Genomic DNA, 20,323 nt, shown 5'->3' on the forward strand with positions numbered 1-20,323 from the left:
TCCCCAACCTGTAACACGAACCCTCCAGCCCTCCAGGCAAGCCGGTCCAGCTGGGCAGCTCCCTGGCCTGGTCCGTGCCTGGAAGGGGGGAGGGGTAGGTGGGGGTTGGAGACAGTTGCTGGGATGGCGATATGCCCTTACCTGCCTCCCAGGGCCAGCCCAGCGCGGTTGGAGGGGGAAAGGGAGGGGAGGGCGGGGCCGGCCCCCCTGCGCTTGCCCGCCCCGCCTGGCGGGTCCCTGCCCGCCCCTTGCCCGGCCCAGCCCAGCCCAGCCCGGCCCAGCAGGCCGGTCACACGCACCACCGGCCGGCAGCTTCCCAGCCCCGTGCGCCCCGCTGCAGTGCCGGGCGCCCCTGCCCCGCGCCGCCCCCACGCACGCCCTGCGCGCCCGGCCACCGAGACCCTGCCCGGGGCGCGGGGCCGTGGGCATGGCCCGCTGGGGGCCCGCCACGCTGGCGCTGGCCCTCGCGCTCCTGAAGGTGGCCCTGCCGGGGGCTGGGGCCCAGGGCGCGGCCCTCGAGGACCCCGGCGGCTCCTACGCGCAGGAGACCTGGAGCCAGGAGCCCTACTACGCGCGCGGGGAGCCCGAGCCCCAGCCCGAGCCCTTCTCCCCGCGGCTGCCCGTGGGGACCCTGGAGGAGGCGCAGGAGCCGCACCCACCCGCGCCCAGGCTGCCCAAGAGGGCGCCCAAGGCCAGGAAGGCGCCCAGGGGGGAGAAGCTGGCTCCGGAGACGCCTCCGCCGGGTAAGGAGCGTGCTGCGCGGGCGGCGAGGGGGCGCCCATGGCCCTGCGCCTCCGGGGAGGGGTGGGGGGCGGGGGCGCCCAGTCTGCGGGGACAGGACGGCTGGCTCCCGGCCCCTGCGTCTGGGATGAGAGGGCCCTGGAGCCGCCTCCTCGCTGCCCCCAGCCTTCGTAGAGCCTGCACCGCGCACCCGGGGCCCCTCGCAGTCCCGGGAACTGGAACCTCACGGGCACCGGACGGGGCCAGGCAGAGCAGTTGGGCAGCTGCCAGGGGAGTGGGGGGCCCCTTGCGCCAAATGGGAAGTGCACTGAGCGCGGGTCCTGCTGCCCGACACCCTCCTCTCCGCCTCCCTCTCCGCCTCCCGCAGGGCGCTCTCTTGAGGGTGAATTTCTGATTTGGGGGTCGGAGCGGCTGGTGGGTCTGGGCACCGTGGCCTCTGGGGACAGCCCAGCCGCGGGCCTTCAGCAGCCCATGTCGCCTCTCAGCTGCCCCCACCTCCTGCTCTGGGCCCGATCCTCCGCGCAGCTGAGGGTGACAGAGGCCCTGCTGGGAGCGGGGCAGCCGGGTCCTGGTGCCCCGGGGAGAGGGCAGCCTGGGGTGCGGTGCCTTCCCTGCACCCCTCTCTCCACCCACCGGTACCCCCACTCCCCAGCTCCGTCTCGGGGAATGACTTCCATCCCGTGTCGCATGCTCCTCGCGAGGGGGCCCTCTCCATGGTGCCCAGGGTTTGGGCCAACGGCGCAGGCTCTGTCCTCGTGGTCCAAGGCTGGGGAGCCAGCGCCCCAGGCCACATCCTTGGCGATCGGCGGGGGGGCCCCTCACAGCCCCCCAGGGAAGGGGGGAATCCCGGGTTTGGTTAGACTGTTCAGGAAGGACTGCGGCGAGGCCGGGAGGGGGAGATGGAGACTCAGGTCCTGCCCCTGACCGTGTCCGCAGCCCCTGTGCACGTGCTGGGCCGGGGCTGCCCCTGAACTTCAGCTCCAGGACCTCCGTGAACCAGCGGGCAGGTCAGGGGGTTGTGCCGCCCTGGCCAGAGCCGTCCAGGATTCCCAGTGTTTTCTGCCCATGATGAGCCCTGGCTGTGGAGAGGGTGCCTGGAACAGGTGTGGGGAGACGCTCATATTTGCAGGACACCCCCCGGGACCCCTCGGTGCCGCAGGGTAAGCAGCTCGGTGAACCCTCCCGTGGCCCCGAGCGGGGTCCGTGTGACTTTACAGACCGGGAGGCCGGGCTCTGACAGGCCCCGCTCGGAGCCAGGCGCTTGGAGATCTGTGTGCTCCAGCACAAGGCCTCTTTTTGTTCTGTCATCTGCATCCCATCTGCATGTGTTTGTTTTACTTCAGGGGCAGACACGCATGTTGTCTGGTGTTTACTGGGGGTGGGGCTGGGGGGTGGAAGGAACCCAGACGGAGAGTCTGAGGACAGCACGGAGCACCAGGTCTGGGCTCAGCTCCCTGTCCTCCCAGCCTCCTCATCTGCACGTAGGAAGATGGGCCGCCACCTCACGTTACTCTGTGATTGTTCTAGAAGCTTCTCCACAGACCTCCCGGCGTGTGCTATCCTTCATTTGCTCCGCAGGTCTGTCCCGGGAACCTGCTCAGCACGGGGTGCAGATGTGCTGAGGGGCTGATCCCCAAACTGGAAACAGGTCCCTGAAAACCCCAGGCTCAGCTCAGACACTCAGCTCGGGGCCGGGGGGGTGGGGGGGGGGAGTGGGGAGGGGGGAGGGGAGAGGCTGCCTCCGGCCGCCATGTTTCTAATGGGTTGTGAGGGGCTTTGTAGAGCACCCCCAACTATGACAAGCAAAGCGTGACATACATCACAGACTTTCAACACCTATCCTGCTGGGGGGTGCCTTTGGCCAGTACAATCCTTCACCCTGGACCCCAAGTGGGGGAGACTGGGTTAAGAATGGCCTTGAGCCCGGCCGGTCTGTCTCAGTGGTTGAGCATCGGCCCATGAACCAGGAGGTCATGGTTTGATTTCCAGCCAGGGTACAGGCCCGGGTGGTGGGCACATGCCCAGTAGGGGGCGTGCAGGAGGCAGCACATCAATGGTTCTCTGTCATCATGGAGGTTTCTGTCTCTCTCCTTCTCCCTTCCTCTCGGTTAAATCAGGAAAAGCATATTAAAAAAGAGTGACCTTGGTTCGGGGAGCCAATGGCAGTTTGGGGCAGTTGGTGTGGTGACAGATGTCATGTTTCCCACTTGGAGCAGCGGCTGGAGGTCTGTGCTGCTCCTGCTGTAAGAGAAGCGCTCGTGTCTGCCCTGCGTCGTGTCATAGCCGGTGTCACGGTACCGTAGACGGGCACTTACTTACGAGGGAGCAGGAACACGGGCCGGCTGGGGTGTGTGAGGGGAACTTCAGGTCGCGGCTTCGCTGGTGGGAGGCGCCGGCCCCGTCTCAGCTGCTCACTGAGGCGGGGGAGAGGCAGGTCCCGCTGAGTAAGGGGGTGAGGGCCTCTGTGACTAACGGAGACGCCGGCCAAGCGCTTTGTCTTTGCCGACGATGGGTGTCTTCCCGGAGGCCCTCGTCTGGCGTGAAGGTCGGGCTCGAGGGGAGGAGGCAGGCAACTGTTGGAGTGGCAGGGAGTTCGGTCTCACATCACAGAAAGGCTGGTCAGCAGCCGGGCCCGGGGTATGAGTCTCGGCTCCGACCGTGGCCGCGCTCTCATCCCCACAGACAAGTGCAGTGGGCCAGCCACGTGCCAGCGCCTGGAGGGCGTGGACGGCCGGACCCTAGGTGAATTGGGAGCGCTGCAGTTTTGCAGGAGTGGCTGATCGCCAGAGAGGCAGAGCTCTGCTGGACGGAGTAGCCCTGAATCTTTAAAAATTGTTAACTTTTTATCTAGAATGATAAAAGCGTAATATGCTAATTAGACCGGGTGTCCTTCCAGACGTCCTTCCGGATGAAGCCGGGGCTGCGAGGAAAGCCGGGGATTGGGTGCTGGAGGGAAGCCGGTGCCGGCAGCCGGGGGAAGGAAGGCCTACTCTTGCACGAATTTCGTGCATCGGGCCTCTAGTTTTGAAGTAGTTACAGACTCAGCGGAAACTGCAAAAGCCAGTGCCGGGAGGTCCTGTGTCCCCGTCACCCAGCCTCTCCCAGTGACAATGCCTTTGAGGACCACACTGTGGGATTCCTCACCTTGGCAGGATTGCCATTTCGGGCCGTGTGTGTGTGTGTGTGTGTGTGTGTGAATGTGTGTGTATAAGTGTGTGCCTGTGTGTGTGAGTGTGTGCGAGTGTGTGTGTGTGAGTGTGTATGTGTGTGAGTGTGTGAATGTGTGTGTGAGTGTATAAGTGTGTGCCTGTGTGTGTGAGTGTGTGTGTGTGTGAGTGTAAGTGTGTGTGTGTGTGAGAGAGTGTGTGTGTGAGTGTGTGTGAGTGTGTATGTGTGTGAGTGTGTGTGTGTGTGAGTGTGTGAGTGTGTAAGTGTGTGCCTGTGTGTGTGAGTGTGTGTGAGTGTGAGTGTGTGTGTGTAAGTGTGTGTGTGTGAGTGTAAGTGTGTGTGAGTGTGAGTGTGTGTGAGTGTGTGTGTGTGAATGTGTGTGTGTGTGAGTGTGTGAGTGTGTGTGTGTGAGTGTGTGAGTGTGTGTGAGTGTGTGCATGTGTGTGTGAGTGTGTGCGTGTGTGTGTTTGTGTGTGAGTGTGTGTGAGTGTGTGTGTGTGTGTGTGTGTGAGTGTGTGAGTGTAAGTGTGTGTGTGAGTATGTGTGTGTTTGCAGTGAGGGTTAGGGTTAGGAGGACGTTTGTAACGATTCCTGTATGTCTGTTAGCAGCAATCACAGTGCTTTCAGCACACGTAAGTGAGGACAAGGGATCTTTTAAAAAATATATGTTTTTATTGATTTCAGAGAGGAAGGGAGAGGGAGAGAGAGAAACATCAGTGATGAGAGAGAATCATTGATCGGCTGCCTCCTGCACACCCCCTACTGGGGATTGAGCCCTTGACCAGAATTGAACCCGGGACCCTTTAGTCTGCAGGCTGACGCTGTATCCAACTGAGCCAAACCATCTAGGGCAAGAGATCTTATATCATGATATTATGTGCTCACTTGAAGAGTTAAACCCAAAGTGGTTTGACCTGATAAACTCCCTACAAAATTCCGAGGGAAAGGATATTTTATAAAAAAACAGAAAAAAACCAAGTTATTTCACACACATCAGCAAATAGCTTTCAAGACAACACCTCTCTTTCCACAGTGTTCTCCAAAGTCAACCATCCCTGCTGGCAGCCCCCCGCCGGGCCGTGGCTCGGAGGCCAGGGCTGGTGCCGGGAAAGGAGGGAGCACTCCGTGTTTGGGGAGCTGGCCTGGAGGCGGTGCTTCTGAGCAGTAGTCACGGTGCTTCCATGTGCCGGAGCATGCCGCTGCCGGGTCCACGGTGGGCGATGCCCTCGGTGCGGGCGATGCCCTCGGTGCGGGCGATGCCCTCGGTGCGGGCGATGCCCTCGGTGCGGGTGGTGGCAGCCCGGCCCGGGAGGCCGCATTTTTGAGGCGAGGTCTCCGCTGGATGTTCTCGGGCTGCGGAGCCTCGTTCGCAGGCTGGGAGTTTCCACAATGGCTCTGCCCTCCGAGACCTTCTCAGACCCCCTGAGGTCCTGGAACCCATGGACCTGGGGTGTCTGTGGATGGCCACCCAGGGCTGATGGCCCCCGCTGGCTGGCATCCAGCCCACTGCTCACGTGGGCACAAGGGATGGTGGGAGTGCTACGTTACCTTCAAGGTTAATTTAAGGCGCTCCTGTCACAGATTTTCATGGAATAGTCCATCCTTGCAGGACATGTGTGGGTATTTGGCAAATTTTGTTTAGGATCCAGAGAGAGCTGGGATCACAATGTTGCTCCATCACCTCGGGCACGTGTGGCTTCTCCACGCCTCGGGCTGCTCGCTGTGACACAGGAATGATGAGAAGCACACTTCCCGGGGTGGTGGGAGGTCAGGCGGGTCACCAGCCGCCTCCCCGTCTTTGGAGGGCCGTTCAGAGGCATTTCCTCTTCAGTCCCCAGGGTCCCCGGCCGGGCGGAGTCCCAGAGGGCGGTGCTCAGCACGCAGCCTCCGTTCCAGGCGCTTCCTCCTCCACGTCTCTGTTCCTTCACTGCGTGGACTCACCTCCCAGAGACACTCCAGCTCCAAGGCCTGGTCTCAGGCTGTTCCAGGCCGAACCCAAACTGAGACAGGCAGGTGCCAACGGTGCCCCACCCAGTCCTGGGCACATCCCCGCCCGCTGCTGTGAGGGGGCGGGTCTTTCTTTAAAGAGCTCCTCACGTGGTTGCCAGTTAGAAGATGGCTACGGCTGCATAGAGGCCGGGGTGCCCTGGGTCCCAGATGGAGACCACGCCTTCTTCACAGAAGCTCGCCCAGCGGAGGGCAGAGGCTGATGGGGAAGACAGAGGAGGAGGGTTGGGAGGGCTTTTGGTTGGTTGATTGTTTGTTCATTTGGTTGGTTGGTTGATTGGCTGATTAGTTGATTGGTTAATTGGTTGGTTGGTTGGTTGGTTGATTGGCTGGTTGGTTGGTTGATTAGCTGGTTGGTTGTTGGATTAGTTGGTTGGTTGATTAGCTGGTTGGTTGGTTGATTAGTTGGTTGGTTGATTAGCTGGTTAATTGCCTGGTTGGTTGATTGGTTGGTTGGTTGGTTGGTTGATTGGCTGGTTGGTTGATTGATTGATTAGTTGGTTGGTTGATTAGCTGGTTGGTTGATTGGTTGTTTGGTTGATTAGCTGGTTGGTTGGTTGATTGGTTGGTTGGTTGATTGGTTGGTTGGTTGATTAGCTGGTTAATTGCCTGGTTGGTTGATTGGTTGGTTGATTGGCTGGTTGGTTGATTGATTGATTAGTTGGTTGGTTGATTAGCTGGTTGGTTGATTGGTTGGTTGGTTGATTAGCTGGTTGGTTGGTTGATTGGTTGGTTGGTTGGTTGGTTGATTGGTTGGTTGATAGGTTGGTTGATTTTGGTGTAGCCCTCGTGAAAGGCTTAGAAAATTGCAGTGGAATCTCCATCTCCACCCCAGACCATCCAGGTGACTGAGTAACAGAAGCAAGTGCCTCATTCAACCACTCAGCTCCTTTCAGGACTCACCGGACCCCCCAGGGAAACCTGCTTCCGAGGGGCTTAGTCTCAGGACTGGATAAGGACACAGGCTGCTCCCGCCCCATCCTGGCCCTTTGGCTAACACCCCCTGGAGTCGGGTTTGCAGCCACCATCGCTTAGGATTTTCACGGTCACCCTCCTGGCTCTCTGTGTGAGGTTCTCTGCAGACGTGCCTGGTGGCGGGGCCCTAGGAAGCTGTCCTCATCGTCTGTCTCGATGCCCGAGGCTGCACCTCGGGACGCCCCTGAGAACCCCTTTGCCTGGGGACGCCTCCCTCCTGTGTGGGTTCCAGGAGCTGAGTCCTGGGCCGAGCCCTTCGCCAGCCGGAGTGCAGATGCCGCGGGGCTGGAATTTCCTGGGGAAATGCAAAAGGCAGCGAAGAATTTGTCAGTTTCTGGGGTTTGCTACTGGAAGCTCCTTGTACAGAGAGAAAAGCCTTTCTCATAAACCCAGAATAGACACGGCCCGGCTGGCAGCTCCATTTTGCTACTCTTAAGGAATTCAGCTTTGTCACGCAGCCCAGATGGAGATGTTGATTTAATCTGGCTCCGTCTCTCCCCACTTCGCTCTCTTCTTTCATCCGGACGGACCGTGTGGTGCCTTTCTTGCTGGGCAGGACCCCGAGGGGAGTCAGACTCCAGCTCCGCCCGGCTCTGTGGGTGCCCTGGGGTGGGTCTCCCCGGTCTGAGCCTCGGTGTCCCCACCTGTGACATTACGTTCACGGTCAGCCCCCGCCCTCAGCGGGCACTTGCCAGGATGGGATGCTATAATCCGTGTGAAAATGCCTCATGATCGTGAGTCACACTCCACATGCTGTCTGCTGGCTTTTCAGCAGCTGGAATGGTGCTCTGTGATGGGAGGGGCTCATCATCATATTAATGAGGAGCAGACGGAAGCTGCCTTTTAAAATATATTTCTATTGATGTCAGAGAGGAAGGGAGAGGGAGAGAGAGAGAAACATCAATGACGAGAGAGAATCACGGATCGGCTGCCTCCTGCCCCACACTGGGGATCGAGCCCATAACCCAGGCATGTGTCCTGACCGGGAATCCAACCGTGACCTCCTGGTTCATAGGTCGACGCTCCACCCCTGAGCCACGGGCAGCTGTCTTACTCAGTGGTGACCGAGGCAGGCTCTGCCCGGAGCCCTGGATGTGGGTTATGTGTTGCTGTTTCCTCCCGGTGACTGCCATCCAGTTACAGGCGGGTCCTGTGTCCCCTGTTTGCTGAGGAGGGGGCGGCCATGAGAGGTGAAGGGGTCACTGAGGATTCAATTGCTCAGGGCGGTGGCAGCGCCTGGAGCTTCGAGAGGGTGGCTGGGCCCTGCCTGTTGTCTCCGCCTTTGTCCCCACGTGTTGGCCCCGGGACGCAGGCTCTCAGGGGTGGCAGCACATGCGCCCACATCGGGACCTTCCTTGGATCCCCGGAGCCACGCAGGGACGTTTGGGTCCTGGATGGGGACCCGGCGTGTGGGAGGCGAGGCTGAGGGTGTGGCAGGGGCTGAGCTCTGGACGCCCCCTCCCACGGCCCCTGGAGGCCGCCGCAGAGAGGAGGAGGCAGGGAGCGCCCACATTCTTGCCCAGAACCCCGCGGTCCCCTCACGTAGTTTGTGAACGCTTCCCCCCCTCATGCTTATCTTTCTGCCAAATCAGGATCCAAGTTTGCAGACGTCATGGCTCCGGGTTTTGCCCAACAATCGAGGTCTTACGGACCCTCGGCCGGGCTCTTCCGGAAGAGGCCCCCTCTGGAGGCCACTGGCCGTGACGTTCCTACCCACAGACCTGGCCCCAAGGCCCAGGGGGCTCGGGCTGAGGCCGGACACACGCAGGGCGGCAGCCTCTCTCCCCGCCTCTCCGGGCGCTCGGATCGACTCCCTCGGCCGGAGGGGCCGCTTCATGTGGCGCCTTTTCAGTTCCTGGGAAGATGGGAGACGCTCCCCGCGGCATCACCCGGGCACAGGGTGGGGAGGGGGCGGCCCTCGGCTGGGCCCAGTGAAGATCTGTGTTCTCCGGCGAAGCACGTTTTCCCCTTCGGTGACAGTGAACAATCGGAAATGACTTCATTAGTTGGCACGGCCCGCCGGCTGGTCTTGGTGTCTCCGTTTGCTGTGGGAAGTCCACACGGGTCTCTCTCCGCAGAGCTGCCCTCCTCTCGTGTTTGTCTGTCTGGTCACCCATATCTCATTCATTCATTCATTCATTCATTCATTCATCACAGCCAATTATCTACCAGATTCTGGAGACAGCATGAGCAAAACCAGACCCACGAACAGACCAGCCGGCGTCACACGTGTGTGCTGACGCTACACAGCACGGGGTGCAGGGCTGGGGGGGTTGCTGGCGCCCACGTGGCCCTCTTCCGCAGGTGCACGCGTCCCCGGCTGCTGGGTCCCAGCCGAGCTGGCTCACGCTGCTCCTTCTCTGGAGCGTCGCCCTGGAGGGTCCAGCCCCGCTTCCCAACGGGTTGGTCTGTAGCCAGAGGCCACCAGCAGGAGAGCAGCCCTCGTCTCCAGAGGGGGTGGGGGGGACGCCTGTGTGTGGCTCCTGCCCCAGAGCTGCCCAGGACCGGGCTGAGTCAGAGCCAGCGGCAACACGCCTTGCTTAGCCCCCTCCACCCTCTGCCCCCCTCCCCTCAAGCCCTGCCTCAGTGCCCCACCTGCACCCCAGTCTCTGCTCAGAGGCCTCTTGACCTCAGACGGGTGCTGGCCGAGCCCTCAGGACGGCCTTGACCAGGGAGTGCGGAAAGCCTCTCCGCGGCCTGGGAGTGACCGGCGGGAGCCGCGGTCAGTTAGCGGGAGAGGAGGGAGGCTGAGGGGGAGGAAATGAGCACTGGGGGTGGGGGTGGGGGGGGGGGAGGCAGGGCCTGCCGGTGAAAGCAGCCGTGTTTCCGGAGGAGACGAGACGGAGGAGCCTTGAGAGGAGCTGCCGGCCTGCGCGGGCCGCCCCGTGCCCACAGCCGCCCCGTGCCCACAGCCGCCCCGTGCCCACAGCGGTCTCGTGCCCACAGCCGCCTTGTCCAGCCCGGGCCTTGGAGGGCGAGGGAGGGAGCGGCCCTCTCGGGGGGATGCAAGCTGTGGGCCCAGAAGGCCCCCTTCCAGCTCCGCTCGGTCAGATGGACACGGGGTCAGCCTCTGGGTCCTGGGAGGTCCAAGGTGCAGGCTTGGACGGTGCCGCTGCGTGTGCCTTGGGTTAGCGGCTTACTTCCTGGTTCACCCCGCACCTTCCTCTCCTGTAACGGGGAGCACCTCAGCGTCCCGGGCATCGCTGGGGTCGGGGGTGGGGCAGGCGTGGGGAGGGGGGCAGAGGTGGGAAGGGGGGGGGCAGAGGTGGGGACGGCTGCTCTGCAAAAGAGGAGCCCCGCCCCTGGGACGACCCTCACACATGTGGAAGCAGACATTTCTCTCTCTTTTTAGGTAAAAGTAGCAACAGAAGAGGCGTGAGAACCAAGAGCCCCGAGAAGGCTGCCAGCGATGAGCACGGCGTCCCCGTGGCCCCCCAGGAGGCCGGGGCGGGTGAGGAGGCCCCCGGGGAGGCCGGGGCGGGTGAGCGAGGCCCCCGGGGAGGCCGGGGCGGGTGAGCGAGGCCCCCGGGGAGGCCGGGGCGGGTGAGCGAGGCCCCCGGGGAGGCCGGGGCGGGTGAGCGAGGCCCCCGGGGAGGCCGGGGCGGGTGAGCGAGGCCCCGGGGAGGACGGGGAGGGTGAGCGAGGCCCCGCGGGCAGACGTGCCCGAGCCCAGTGCCACCACTGCCCCGCGCGCCGCAGGCTCCCGTGAGGGCCCTGGTGGGGGCTCCTCTTCCCCAGCCCCACGTGGTGGGGGGTGGGGGGGACCTTCCCGCCTCGCTCTCCTCCGGGTGCGCAGGGCCCCACAGCCAGGGTCCCGTCACTGCTGAGCGCCCCGGGCTCCTGGGTCCCTGCCGGCCCCGCCCCGCCTCCCCAGGACCACGCCGGGCCCTTTCGCGTGGGGCCTGTAGCTGCCCCAGCCTGGCTGTGCGCGTCCTATTCCCCCCCCACCCCCGCCCCCGCTCCCCCCGTCCCCCTCCGCCCAGACCCAGGCCTTCGGGCCCGAGCCAGTCCCCCTCGAGGCTGAGGCATCTTGCTGTCTCGCTGCCACGAACACACATTGGTCCTCGCCTGCCCCGCAGGGCGGCCCGGCCGTCAGTCCTGGGCTCCGGGGCACTCAGCCCATGAGTGACGGCTCCTCGCGGTCATGTGACCGTCACTGGTTCACCTCTTACTCTCGCCAGCGATGGCCGACGGGCCCACTGCCTGGCTGTTAGTCAGGGCACTGACCGCCCTCCCTTCGATGGTCAGACAGAAAGCGACCACGTAGCCGCCCCGTGTGCCCTCCTCACAGTAGAGTCGCACCTGATTGGTCGCGTCGCATAAAAAGGTCGCATCTGATTGGTTGGTTCTTGGTACCTTACATACAAGGACAGGCGCCTGGTTTTCTAAAGTCACTTGGGATGTGGAAAACAGCATGGAGTTTCCGCAAAAGATTAAAATCCCTTTGGACCCAGTGACCCCCCTTCCAGGAGGCGCGCCCCAGAAATGAGAACCCGTCAGAGCGAGCGCAGCGCCCGTGCTCCCAGCAGCACCCCAGCTCCCAGCAGCACCCCAGCTCCCAGCAGCACCCCAGCTCCCAGCAGCACCCCTGCTCCCAGCAGCACCCCAGCTCCCAGCAGCACCCCTGCAGCCGCTGAGCCGGAGCAGCCCATCTCCAGTGGAGGGGGGGGAGGCGGCGTCTCAGGGTCTCTTTGATGGGGGTCAGAGGGCGCTGAGATAAGGGGATCCCTCCTTTCCCAAGACCCCGAGGGCGCGCCCTCTGGGAGCCAGCGGCCTCTGAGCCGGGCAGAGAGCCCTGCAGACACTCTCCCCCCAGGAAGCTGCCCCCCTCGTCCATCCAAGGGAACCCCGGTGAGCCCGGTGAAGGGAAGGACGCTGAGCAGGGCTGCTGGCGTTACGGGGGGCTCACGCTAAGGTGCTGTGAGCTGGTCCCGGGCAGGCCCTCGAGGCGGAAGCATTCCCGGCGGTCCCAGGAGGGGACCCGCTCGCAGCACCTCAACGTGAGCCACACGGGGAGGACCGTTAATCGGAAACAGCCTCAGACAGTGGTGGGGGCAGCCACGGAGAGGGGTGTCCGAGCAGGTCGCCCAGAGTGGAGACTGGCATAATGTCGGCAGGATTTACCCTGAAACGCTGGGCATGCCGGAGGGGGTGCGGCAATGAGGGGGAGTTCGGGGGCGGGGGGGGGGGGGGGAGAATGAAAAAGCACGCGGCCGGGCTTAGCAAGCCGAAGCTGGCCCGTTCCGCCTCTGTCCTGCTTGGCAACGCGCCTGTCCTTCCAGGGTGCCCGCCCCTCGGCCTGGAAACCCTAAAGGTCACCGACTTCCAGCTCCACGCGTCCACCACGAAGCGCTACGGCCTGGGCGCGCACCGCGGGCGGCTCAACATCCAGGTACCGGCCGGGGGGTGGGGGTGTCCCGATTGCTCCCCGCTCGCTCTGGCCACGGACCGCGCTGGCTGCTGAGCTGGCTCAGGCACCCGTACGACCTTTAACCTGCCCTGGGCCAGCCGGGCTGGTTTGGCTCCGCAGTTAGAGCGTCAGCCTGCGGAGTGAAGGGTCGCAGGTTCGATTCCCGGCCAAGGGCACCTACCTCAGTCGCAGGTCCGTCCCGACCATTTGTCGGGCACATGCAGGAGGCCACCAGTCGATGTGTCTCCCTCCCCTCGAGGTGTCTCTCTCTCTCTCTCTCTCCCTCCCTCCCCCCTCCCCCTCTCTCTAAAATACCCATGGGAGAAATGTCCTCGGGGACGGGGACTATGAAAGTAAGGTGCACTGACCCTATGCTCACAGGGGGAGGCGTTGCTGACCTCAGCTTAGAGTCGGGCCTGAGACCGGGTCGCTGTCTTCTCCGAGGGCTGCTTCGCTCAAGGATGCTGCTCCTCCCCGGCGGTGCTCGCTGCCCTGCCCTCGCTGGGCCGCACGGGAGGCCGGAGGCCGGTGGAGAGACGGTGGAGGGACGGTGTTCCCACGGGCGGTGCTTGCTTCCCGGCACCTCTGCTGCCTCTTTGTCCTTCACCCCAGAGAGGCCCTGGCTAGCGGAGAGCACGCTCCGGGGCCGCCAGGTCTGCGGACACGCCGCCCGCAGCGAGGACGGTCGGGTGGAGGGACAGCGCTGGGTGCTGGCGGCCCTCAGGGGCCCCTTTTCCCTCAGTGGCACGGCGCCTGCCCCAGGCCTCGGACAGACCCTCGCACCTGCTCTCGGTGTGAGGAGGTGGCTTGGGGGCCGGCGGGCTGGCTGTGCCCGCCCTGGGCTCCCTGCCCGTGGGCATGCGGGGTGAGCCCCGGAGCGGATGCTGCGGCCCCCGGGGCAGTGATGCCGGGCCGGCCGGGCTCTCGCCTCCAGAATCAGAACCGGGAAGCCTGGGCTCCAGCGTCTTCCCACGCGTCCGCTTGAAATGTGTTTAAAAATAGCATCTCGCCTCCCGTGAGCACACGTGTGGGGGGTAGGCGTGCCCGGGAGCGGGGTTTGTGTGCGAGAAGCACTGAGGCGTCAGAATTTCAAACCGATATGAAAGGCAGTCGGCGGGGTGTGAGGAGGCAGCGCCGTGCTGGTCGCTCGGTCCCCCCGCGTCTGCCGCCTGGCACTGCCGGGAGGTGAGAGCCTGGAAGACGGCGGGTGCCCGTGGCTGCAGACGAGCCCCCAGGAAGACGGGAAGTCAGTTACAGACGTGGAGCCGAGGTTTATGCTGCTGTCAAAGGTCACGTGCGTGGGGACATCCTGCCTGTCCCTCTGCCCCGAGGCACCCGCCCCCACGTGCCCAGACGTGGAGCCCCCGTGTGTCCTGGCAGGAAGTGCGCGGGCAGCACCCACGCCCACCCCCACCTGCTTCTCGCGGGGCCGTTCGCACCCAGCGCCTTCTGCCCCGAGGCCTGCCTGCCCGTCCGACCGTCCGGCTCTGGGGGGCAGCCCCCCTAGGTCTCTGGCCGCACGGAGCCCACGGGGCTCCCCGAGTGCACGCGCCGCGCAGGGGGCAGCTGGGTCCCGGTGGGTGGGCTTGTCTCCAAAGCGCGGACCGGCCTGCTCGCCCCGATAAAGAGGCTTCGCCTGCGTCCGGCCGCGAGGAGCAGTCTGGCCGGCGGCGTTCGAGCCAAAAGGCTGGAATGTTGGCTCTCTGGGGTTTGATGGGAACAACAGGACCAAATATTTTAAATCTTGGAAACTGAAAAATGAGCATTCCCGTCATGATTGTGCTGCTCTTACCCTGGAGACGCTCGGACCTGCCGGTTTGGTACGGCGTCGGATAAATTCTTTTTAATGTGATTTCTTCCCCTGGAACTCTCCTCGCGTCTCCCGGTGCTGGTCTCGATTTCCTCTGGTCGTCGTTGGCGTTCCCTCGGTGAGAGCTCGCTCGGAGAACGCCCTGTCCCCGTCCCACACGGCACGGCTCCCCCAGGCCTGCAGCGTCGGCTCCCAGGCCGCCTCCTGGTCTCCTTACACCGTCAGCTCCTTTGCTGCTGGTCTGGGCCGGGCAGCCTGCGCTCTCGAGCTGGGTGGGGGAGGGGGCCGGGCACCCCATTGTTCAATGGGCTGATGCCCACCGAGCCCGTGTTCCCTGTCTTGTCACACCTGCCCGGCTCTGTGCGCTGGGGCCTCTGGTTTGTGGTGTTTTGTTTTGTTTTTGTTTTTGTTTCTCAGAGAAAAATCTAGGGCTTCTATGGAGTGGGGGTGGCAACATGGGAATATTTTTTTTTCTTTTTAAATATTTATTTATTTATTTTTTACAGAGAGGAAGGGAGAGGGATAGAGTTAGAAATACCGATGAGAGAGAAGCATCGATCAGCTGCCTCCTGCACACCCCCCACTGGGGATGTGCCCGCAACCAAGGTACATGCCCTTGACCGGAATCGAACCTGGGACCCTTCGGTCCCCAGGCCGACGCTCTATCCACTGAGCCAAACCAGCTAGGGCTTTAAATACATACATTTTTAATCCATTCCCTCTGTTCAGTCCGGCCTCATGGTCCCTTCCAGGCACCTCACAATCTCGTTTCAGAGCTTTTTTTTTTTTTTTTAAAAAAGTCTATCTATATATATAAAAGGCTAATATGCAAAGGGTCCCTCGGGAGTTTGATTGGAAGATCAGGAGTTCCATAGCTCACTATGATGTGTGCTGACCACCGGGGGCAACACAGAATGAAGGAAGGCCCTGATTGGCCCTGATCACCAGCCAGGCCTAGGGACCCTACCCGTGCACGAATTTCATGCACCGAGCCTCTAGTATATATATAAAAGGCTAATATGCTAAGTGTCCTGTGGACCGTCTGACCAGTCGCTATGATGCACACTGACCACCAGGGGGCAGACACTCAACGCAGGAGCTGCCGTGACACGCACTGGCCATTTACAGAGAAATGGCACCAAGGACCCGGCGCCGACAAACCAACACTCAGCTTCCCCTGGAGCGACACCCCACCAAGTCGCAGCCAACTCTGCCAAGACCCCACGGTGCAAAATGCAGCCCACAGCCCAGCGCAGCCAGAAAAGGGTGGCTGTGGGCGCCGGGTAATGACATCACGTAGCAACGCCTGGCTTCCTCTCCCTAGCGACTAGCCTCCTTGAAGTTTCTTCATCCCAGGAACACGACTTGCTTTATAGCCAGGTGCAAACATTTTACACTTTAACCAAATGTCTGAAGGTTTTCCTATGCCTCATCTCATTTGATCCTCACAGAAGTCCTGGAGTAGGTAGATAGGAGACTGGGTGGAATCCTATTTTCTTTTTATTGGCCAGAAAACGGAGATTTGGAAAGCTTAGAAACTTGATCTGACTGAAAAGAAGTAAGAAATGGTGGACCTTGAAAATGACTTCAGGTTTTCTCACTGCACAGAATATAGTCAAACACTGCTGCAGTTCAATATTTCACCCTTTGTTCTCCCTGCGTGATCTACAATAATCATCTGCTTCGTGTTGATATGTACTGCTGTGTTGCTGAAAATTACCTGAAAGAGAAGTTGGAGTGCTTCGCTGGGCTGGGAAAAGTTTAGCTACATCAGAAAGCAGGTCTAATTAAGCAAGTTTATTCTATATCTATAAAAGGCTGAGTTTACTTGCACATGTGCGATACATGTAAAGCTCTCGCTGGCGCCAATTGCACACGTGTGTTTTGATCTGTCGTTGCTGATGGTGAATTTGGTTGACACTTCTATTATAGAGAAAGGGCGAATAGCGATATTAAAATATTTCTTCTAATTAATTTCCTTTCAATGTGCACAAATCTGTGCACCGGGCCACCAGTTTTAAATATATTTTTGTTGATTTCAGAGAAGAAGGGAGAGGGAGAGAGAGATAGAAACACCAAGGATGAGAGAGAATCATGGATCGGCTGCCTCCTGCACGCCCCCCACTGGGGATCGAGCCCACAACCTGGGCGTGTGCTCTGACCGGGAATCGAACCCTGACCTCCTGGTTCATAGGTCGGTGCCCATCCCCTGAGCCACGCGGCCAGGCTCCAGCTTAATTTCCACGGAGACAGCCTGCCCGGCCGCAGGAGCCGCCCCCGGGCCTTTGTGAAGAGCCGTCTGTCTCTCTCAGGCAGGTGTCAGCGAGAACGACTTCTACGACGGGGCGTGGTGCGCGGGCAGGAACGACGCCCACCAGTGGATCGAGGTGGACGCGCGGCGGCTGACCCGGTTCACGGCTGTCATCACGCAGGGGAGGAACTCGCTGTGGCTGTGAGTGCGGCACCCGTGCTGCGTGGGCTCCGCGCCTGGGCCTGAGGCTCCGGGTGTGGACAGGGCAGGGCCGGAGGGGCTGGCAATGGGGGCAGGTGAGTGGCGGTGGGGCGGGAGGGGTCAGGCAGGGGGCATTAGACGGGAAGGACCTTGGAGGATGGGCAGGAGGCTGGGTGCTGTGGACTCAGGTCCTCCTGGGAAGATGCATCTCTTAGAACGCCCCCCCCCCCCCAGGAATGGGGAGTAGGACCCCCACAGGTTAGGCTGAGTGACAGGTGCGGTTAGCACTGTGCGGGTTCGGCAGGGGCTGCCGTCTCGGACCCGGGGTGGTTGTTGGCCGACTGGTGTGAACACAGCCTGGGGAGGAGCTGGGCCGAGCAGAGTGACAGGGGACAGGGGACAGGTCCCAGCACCGTCCTGGGACAGGTGTGGCTCTCCCTGACTCCGGGGAGGAGGCCTGGGCCTGGCCGGGTCCTGAATGAAGGGCCGCTGGAGACGCTGCAGAGGCGAGGGCCGGGCCAGCGGGAGGCCCGGGGACGAGGTGGGAGCCCATTTCTCAGAACCCAGCTTGCGGGCAGGGCCGCGTCAGTGACGGTGACCTGAGAGCGGTCCCAGGAGAGGTGGCCGCAGCCCCTCAAAACTCTCCGCGGCCTGGTCCGTGAACACGTGGGGTGTATCCCGGCCTGGCCTGTGCACATGTGGGGGAGTATCCCTGCCTGGCCCGTGCACACGTGGGGGAGTATCCCGGCCTGGTCCACGCACACGTGGGGTGTATCCCGGCCTGGTCCGTGCACACGTGGGGTGTATCCCGGCCTGGCCTGTGTACATGTGGGGGAGTATCCCGGCCTGGCCCGTGCACACGTGGGGGAGTATCCCGGCCTGGTCTGTGCACACGTGGGGGAGTATCCCAGCCTGGCGCGTGCACACATGTGGTAGTATCCCGGCCTGGTCCATGCACACGTGGGGGAGTATCCCGGCCTGATCCACGCACACATGGGGGAGTATCCCGGCCTGATCCACGCACACGTGGGGGAGTATCCCGGCCTGGTCCACGCACACGTGGGGCGTATCCCGGCCTGGTTCATGCACACATGGGGTGTATCCCTGGTCCGTGCACACATGGGGAGTGTCCAGCTGTAAAGGCAGGGAATTCTGACACCGGCTACAGCGCAGAGGAACTGTGAGGACATGGCCTAAGTGCAATGGCCGTCACACAGGACAGACACTGTGAGTCCACGCTCAGGGGCTCTGAGAGTCAGATCCTAACGCAGGAAGCAGAGGGGCAGCTGCCAGGGGCCGGGGAGGGGCTGGGGAGTTCCTGCTTGAAGGGGATGGACTTTCACTTTGGGGGATGGAATGTTCTGGAGTTGGAGGGAGGGGATGGTTGCACAACAATGTGAATATACTTATTACCATTGAATTGTACCCTTAAAAATGGTTACAATCAGCCCAGCCAGTGTGGCTCAGGGGTAGAGCATTGACCTATGACCAGGAGGTCAGGGTTCGATCCCCGGTCAGGGCACAGGCCCGGGTTGTAGGCTTGATCCCCAGGAGGGGGCGTGCAGGAGGCAGCCGATCCGTGATTCTCTCATCACTGATGTTTCCACCCTTCTCTCCCTCTCCTTCCTCTCTCAAATCAACACAAACATATTTTTAAAAAATGGTTAAAACCATCGGTTTTGTAGTATGTATACTTCATTATAATAGTGAAAAATGTAAGTGCAAATACCTCCCTCCCTCCCCCGCCCCCAAATAACCTCTCCACCTCAACCCAGGGCTGGAGACGGAGTCCATATTTCCCATCATATTTCGCGGGCGATGATGCTGTTTTTCGCTGAGCACCCAGAACATGTTCCTGCTGCTCCTCGACTTGGTGATGGTCGTTGTGACCAGCCTGTCCTCGCACAGCCAGGCCTCCGTCCCCGCCTCCCTCTCCGCTCACGGTCATTCTGCAAGAAGCCGTTTCCCTCCTTTCCCTCTTGCTGCGCGCGGTTTCCTTCGCTTGCGTTTCCAGAGCGGGGACCCTCCGCGCACGGACAGCACCGGCTAGGGACGCGCTCTCCGTGGGGCACATGGTTCACCGAGGTGCTTGGCGGGAGCTCTGATGCGAATGTTTATACCTGCCAGTCTCCCCGCTGGCGTGGGTCTCTCTCATTGGTGGCTCGTTACCATGGCGATTGTTCTCACTGTTCAGATTCCAAAAGGCAAGAGTTTTGAAAAAAAAAAAAGAACAAGAACAAAGTTGAATTGCTCCAGGAAAAGGGAAACTTGGGCGGAGAGGCCGGGTTGAGATTGTCCGCGGGGCCGTGGGGACTGTGCGTTAATGCAGGGTATTGACCTGCGGGGGGCGGCGGGAGCGGCCGGGGGCGGGCTGTTACTGGATTAGAAAGAAGGCAGCTCACTTTCCGAAACTCGAGAGGGTCTGGCTGGAGGAGAAACCGCAGGGGAACAGTGTGTTTCTGGCTCAGCCGAGGACAGGAGCCTGGGAGGGAGGCGCGGGGTAGGGTTGCTTTTAAGAGGCAGCTTGTGTTTTTAAACGTCTAAGTGCATTTCAAGTCCAATTATTCTCCAAGGACAACGCCAAGGAGGCGGGCGTTTCAGTGTGAGCTGCTCGAACAGGACCGTCTGCGCTCAGGACGGGGAATAAACGGACGAGGGTGCGTTTTGGTGTCTGAGCCCGTGGGAGGTGTGAGTCACGCTGGAGGCATGGGGCTCGTCCAGGGCGACCCTAAATAGGAGAGGCCGCCGCGGCCCGACAGCAGAGGACAGCGTCCCTCCCTCCCTCCCCACCCCCCACGCTGTGCTCACGCTGTGCCCACAATGGGCATCCATGGTGCCTTTTTTTTTTTTTATTGATTTCAGAGAGGAAGGGGGAGGGAGAGAGAGAGAGAGAAACATCGATGATGAGAGAGAATCACTGATGCCGGCCTCCTGCAGGCCCCACACGGGATGGAGCCCACAACCCGGGCCTGTGCCCTGACTGGGCGGGAATTGAACCCTGACCTCCTGGTTCACAGGCCGACCGCTGAGCCACACTGGCCAGGCTTCTGTGACCTTCTTCAGAACAGTGCTTTCCAAGCTTTAGCTTCAGCCACCGAGCCGTCCTGTAGAGAAAGTCTTTCTTGGAAGCACTCGGAGAACACGGACAAGTGAGGCTGCTCTGTGTGGGTCCCGGATGGCCGCAGGCCCGCGGCATCGGCAGCGACATGCTGACGCGGGAGTGAGCAGGAGGGGGGCGGGGGAGCTGTGCCCAGGCCCAGATACGGCCGGGAAGCAGGCCTCGAGGCTTAGCCCAGTTCCTAACCGCGTGGATGAAACACTCCGTGATTCGTGATTGTCAGGTAACTCACGCTCTGACAGGAACACAATACCGCTGTGTTCATGGTGTAGAATAACTTGCGTTTTTCACTGGTCAGTGTCCTTCCTCGCCGATGGCAGTTTAGCGAAACGTGAGGGGACTGATAAAGCCGTCTTTCATGTCCCCACTTTTGGAGTTTGTTCGATGGATAATGATCTGTTGTAACGTGATGATGGAAAGTTAATCACTTCGCCTGAGCTGAGTGGGTGCTTCTAATGACTCGGACGAAGTGCAGGCTGTTTAAAATGCCCGGATGTTTCCCGTTTTAACTGTTCTGTAAACAACGCCGTCGTCGTCATCTCCTGAGAGTCTGTGCCTACGTCCTTAATGCGAGGGGCAGTTTGACGGAGGAGTTTGCCGGGTGAGGGCTGGGGGAGGTCGACGAGTTGGCTGGATGTTTAG

At 61.4% G+C, this 20,323-nt stretch overlaps 1 protein-coding gene across 1 annotated transcript in view; it reads left to right on the forward strand.

Annotated features, from left to right (window-relative positions):
• Positions 1–285: 285 nt before the first annotated feature.
• The window catches only part of CPXM2 (carboxypeptidase X, M14 family member 2), a 44,675-nt gene continuing 24,637 nt past the window's right edge, over positions 286–20,323 (forward strand). Inside the window, exons 1-4 of the mRNA XM_079793932.1 lie at positions 286–743; positions 10,244–10,342; positions 12,174–12,283; positions 16,424–16,563. Coding sequence (XP_079650058.1) covers positions 428–743; positions 10,244–10,342; positions 12,174–12,283; positions 16,424–16,563 — 665 coding nt within the window. The 5' untranslated portion in view covers positions 286–427. The remainder of the gene's footprint in view (positions 744–10,243; positions 10,343–12,173; positions 12,284–16,423; positions 16,564–20,323) is intronic.

The sequence above is a fragment of the Cnephaeus nilssonii genome, assembly GCF_951640355.1.
Source record: "Cnephaeus nilssonii genome assembly, chromosome: 16".
Classification (NCBI taxonomy): domain Eukaryota; kingdom Metazoa; phylum Chordata; class Mammalia; order Chiroptera; family Vespertilionidae; genus Cnephaeus; species Cnephaeus nilssonii.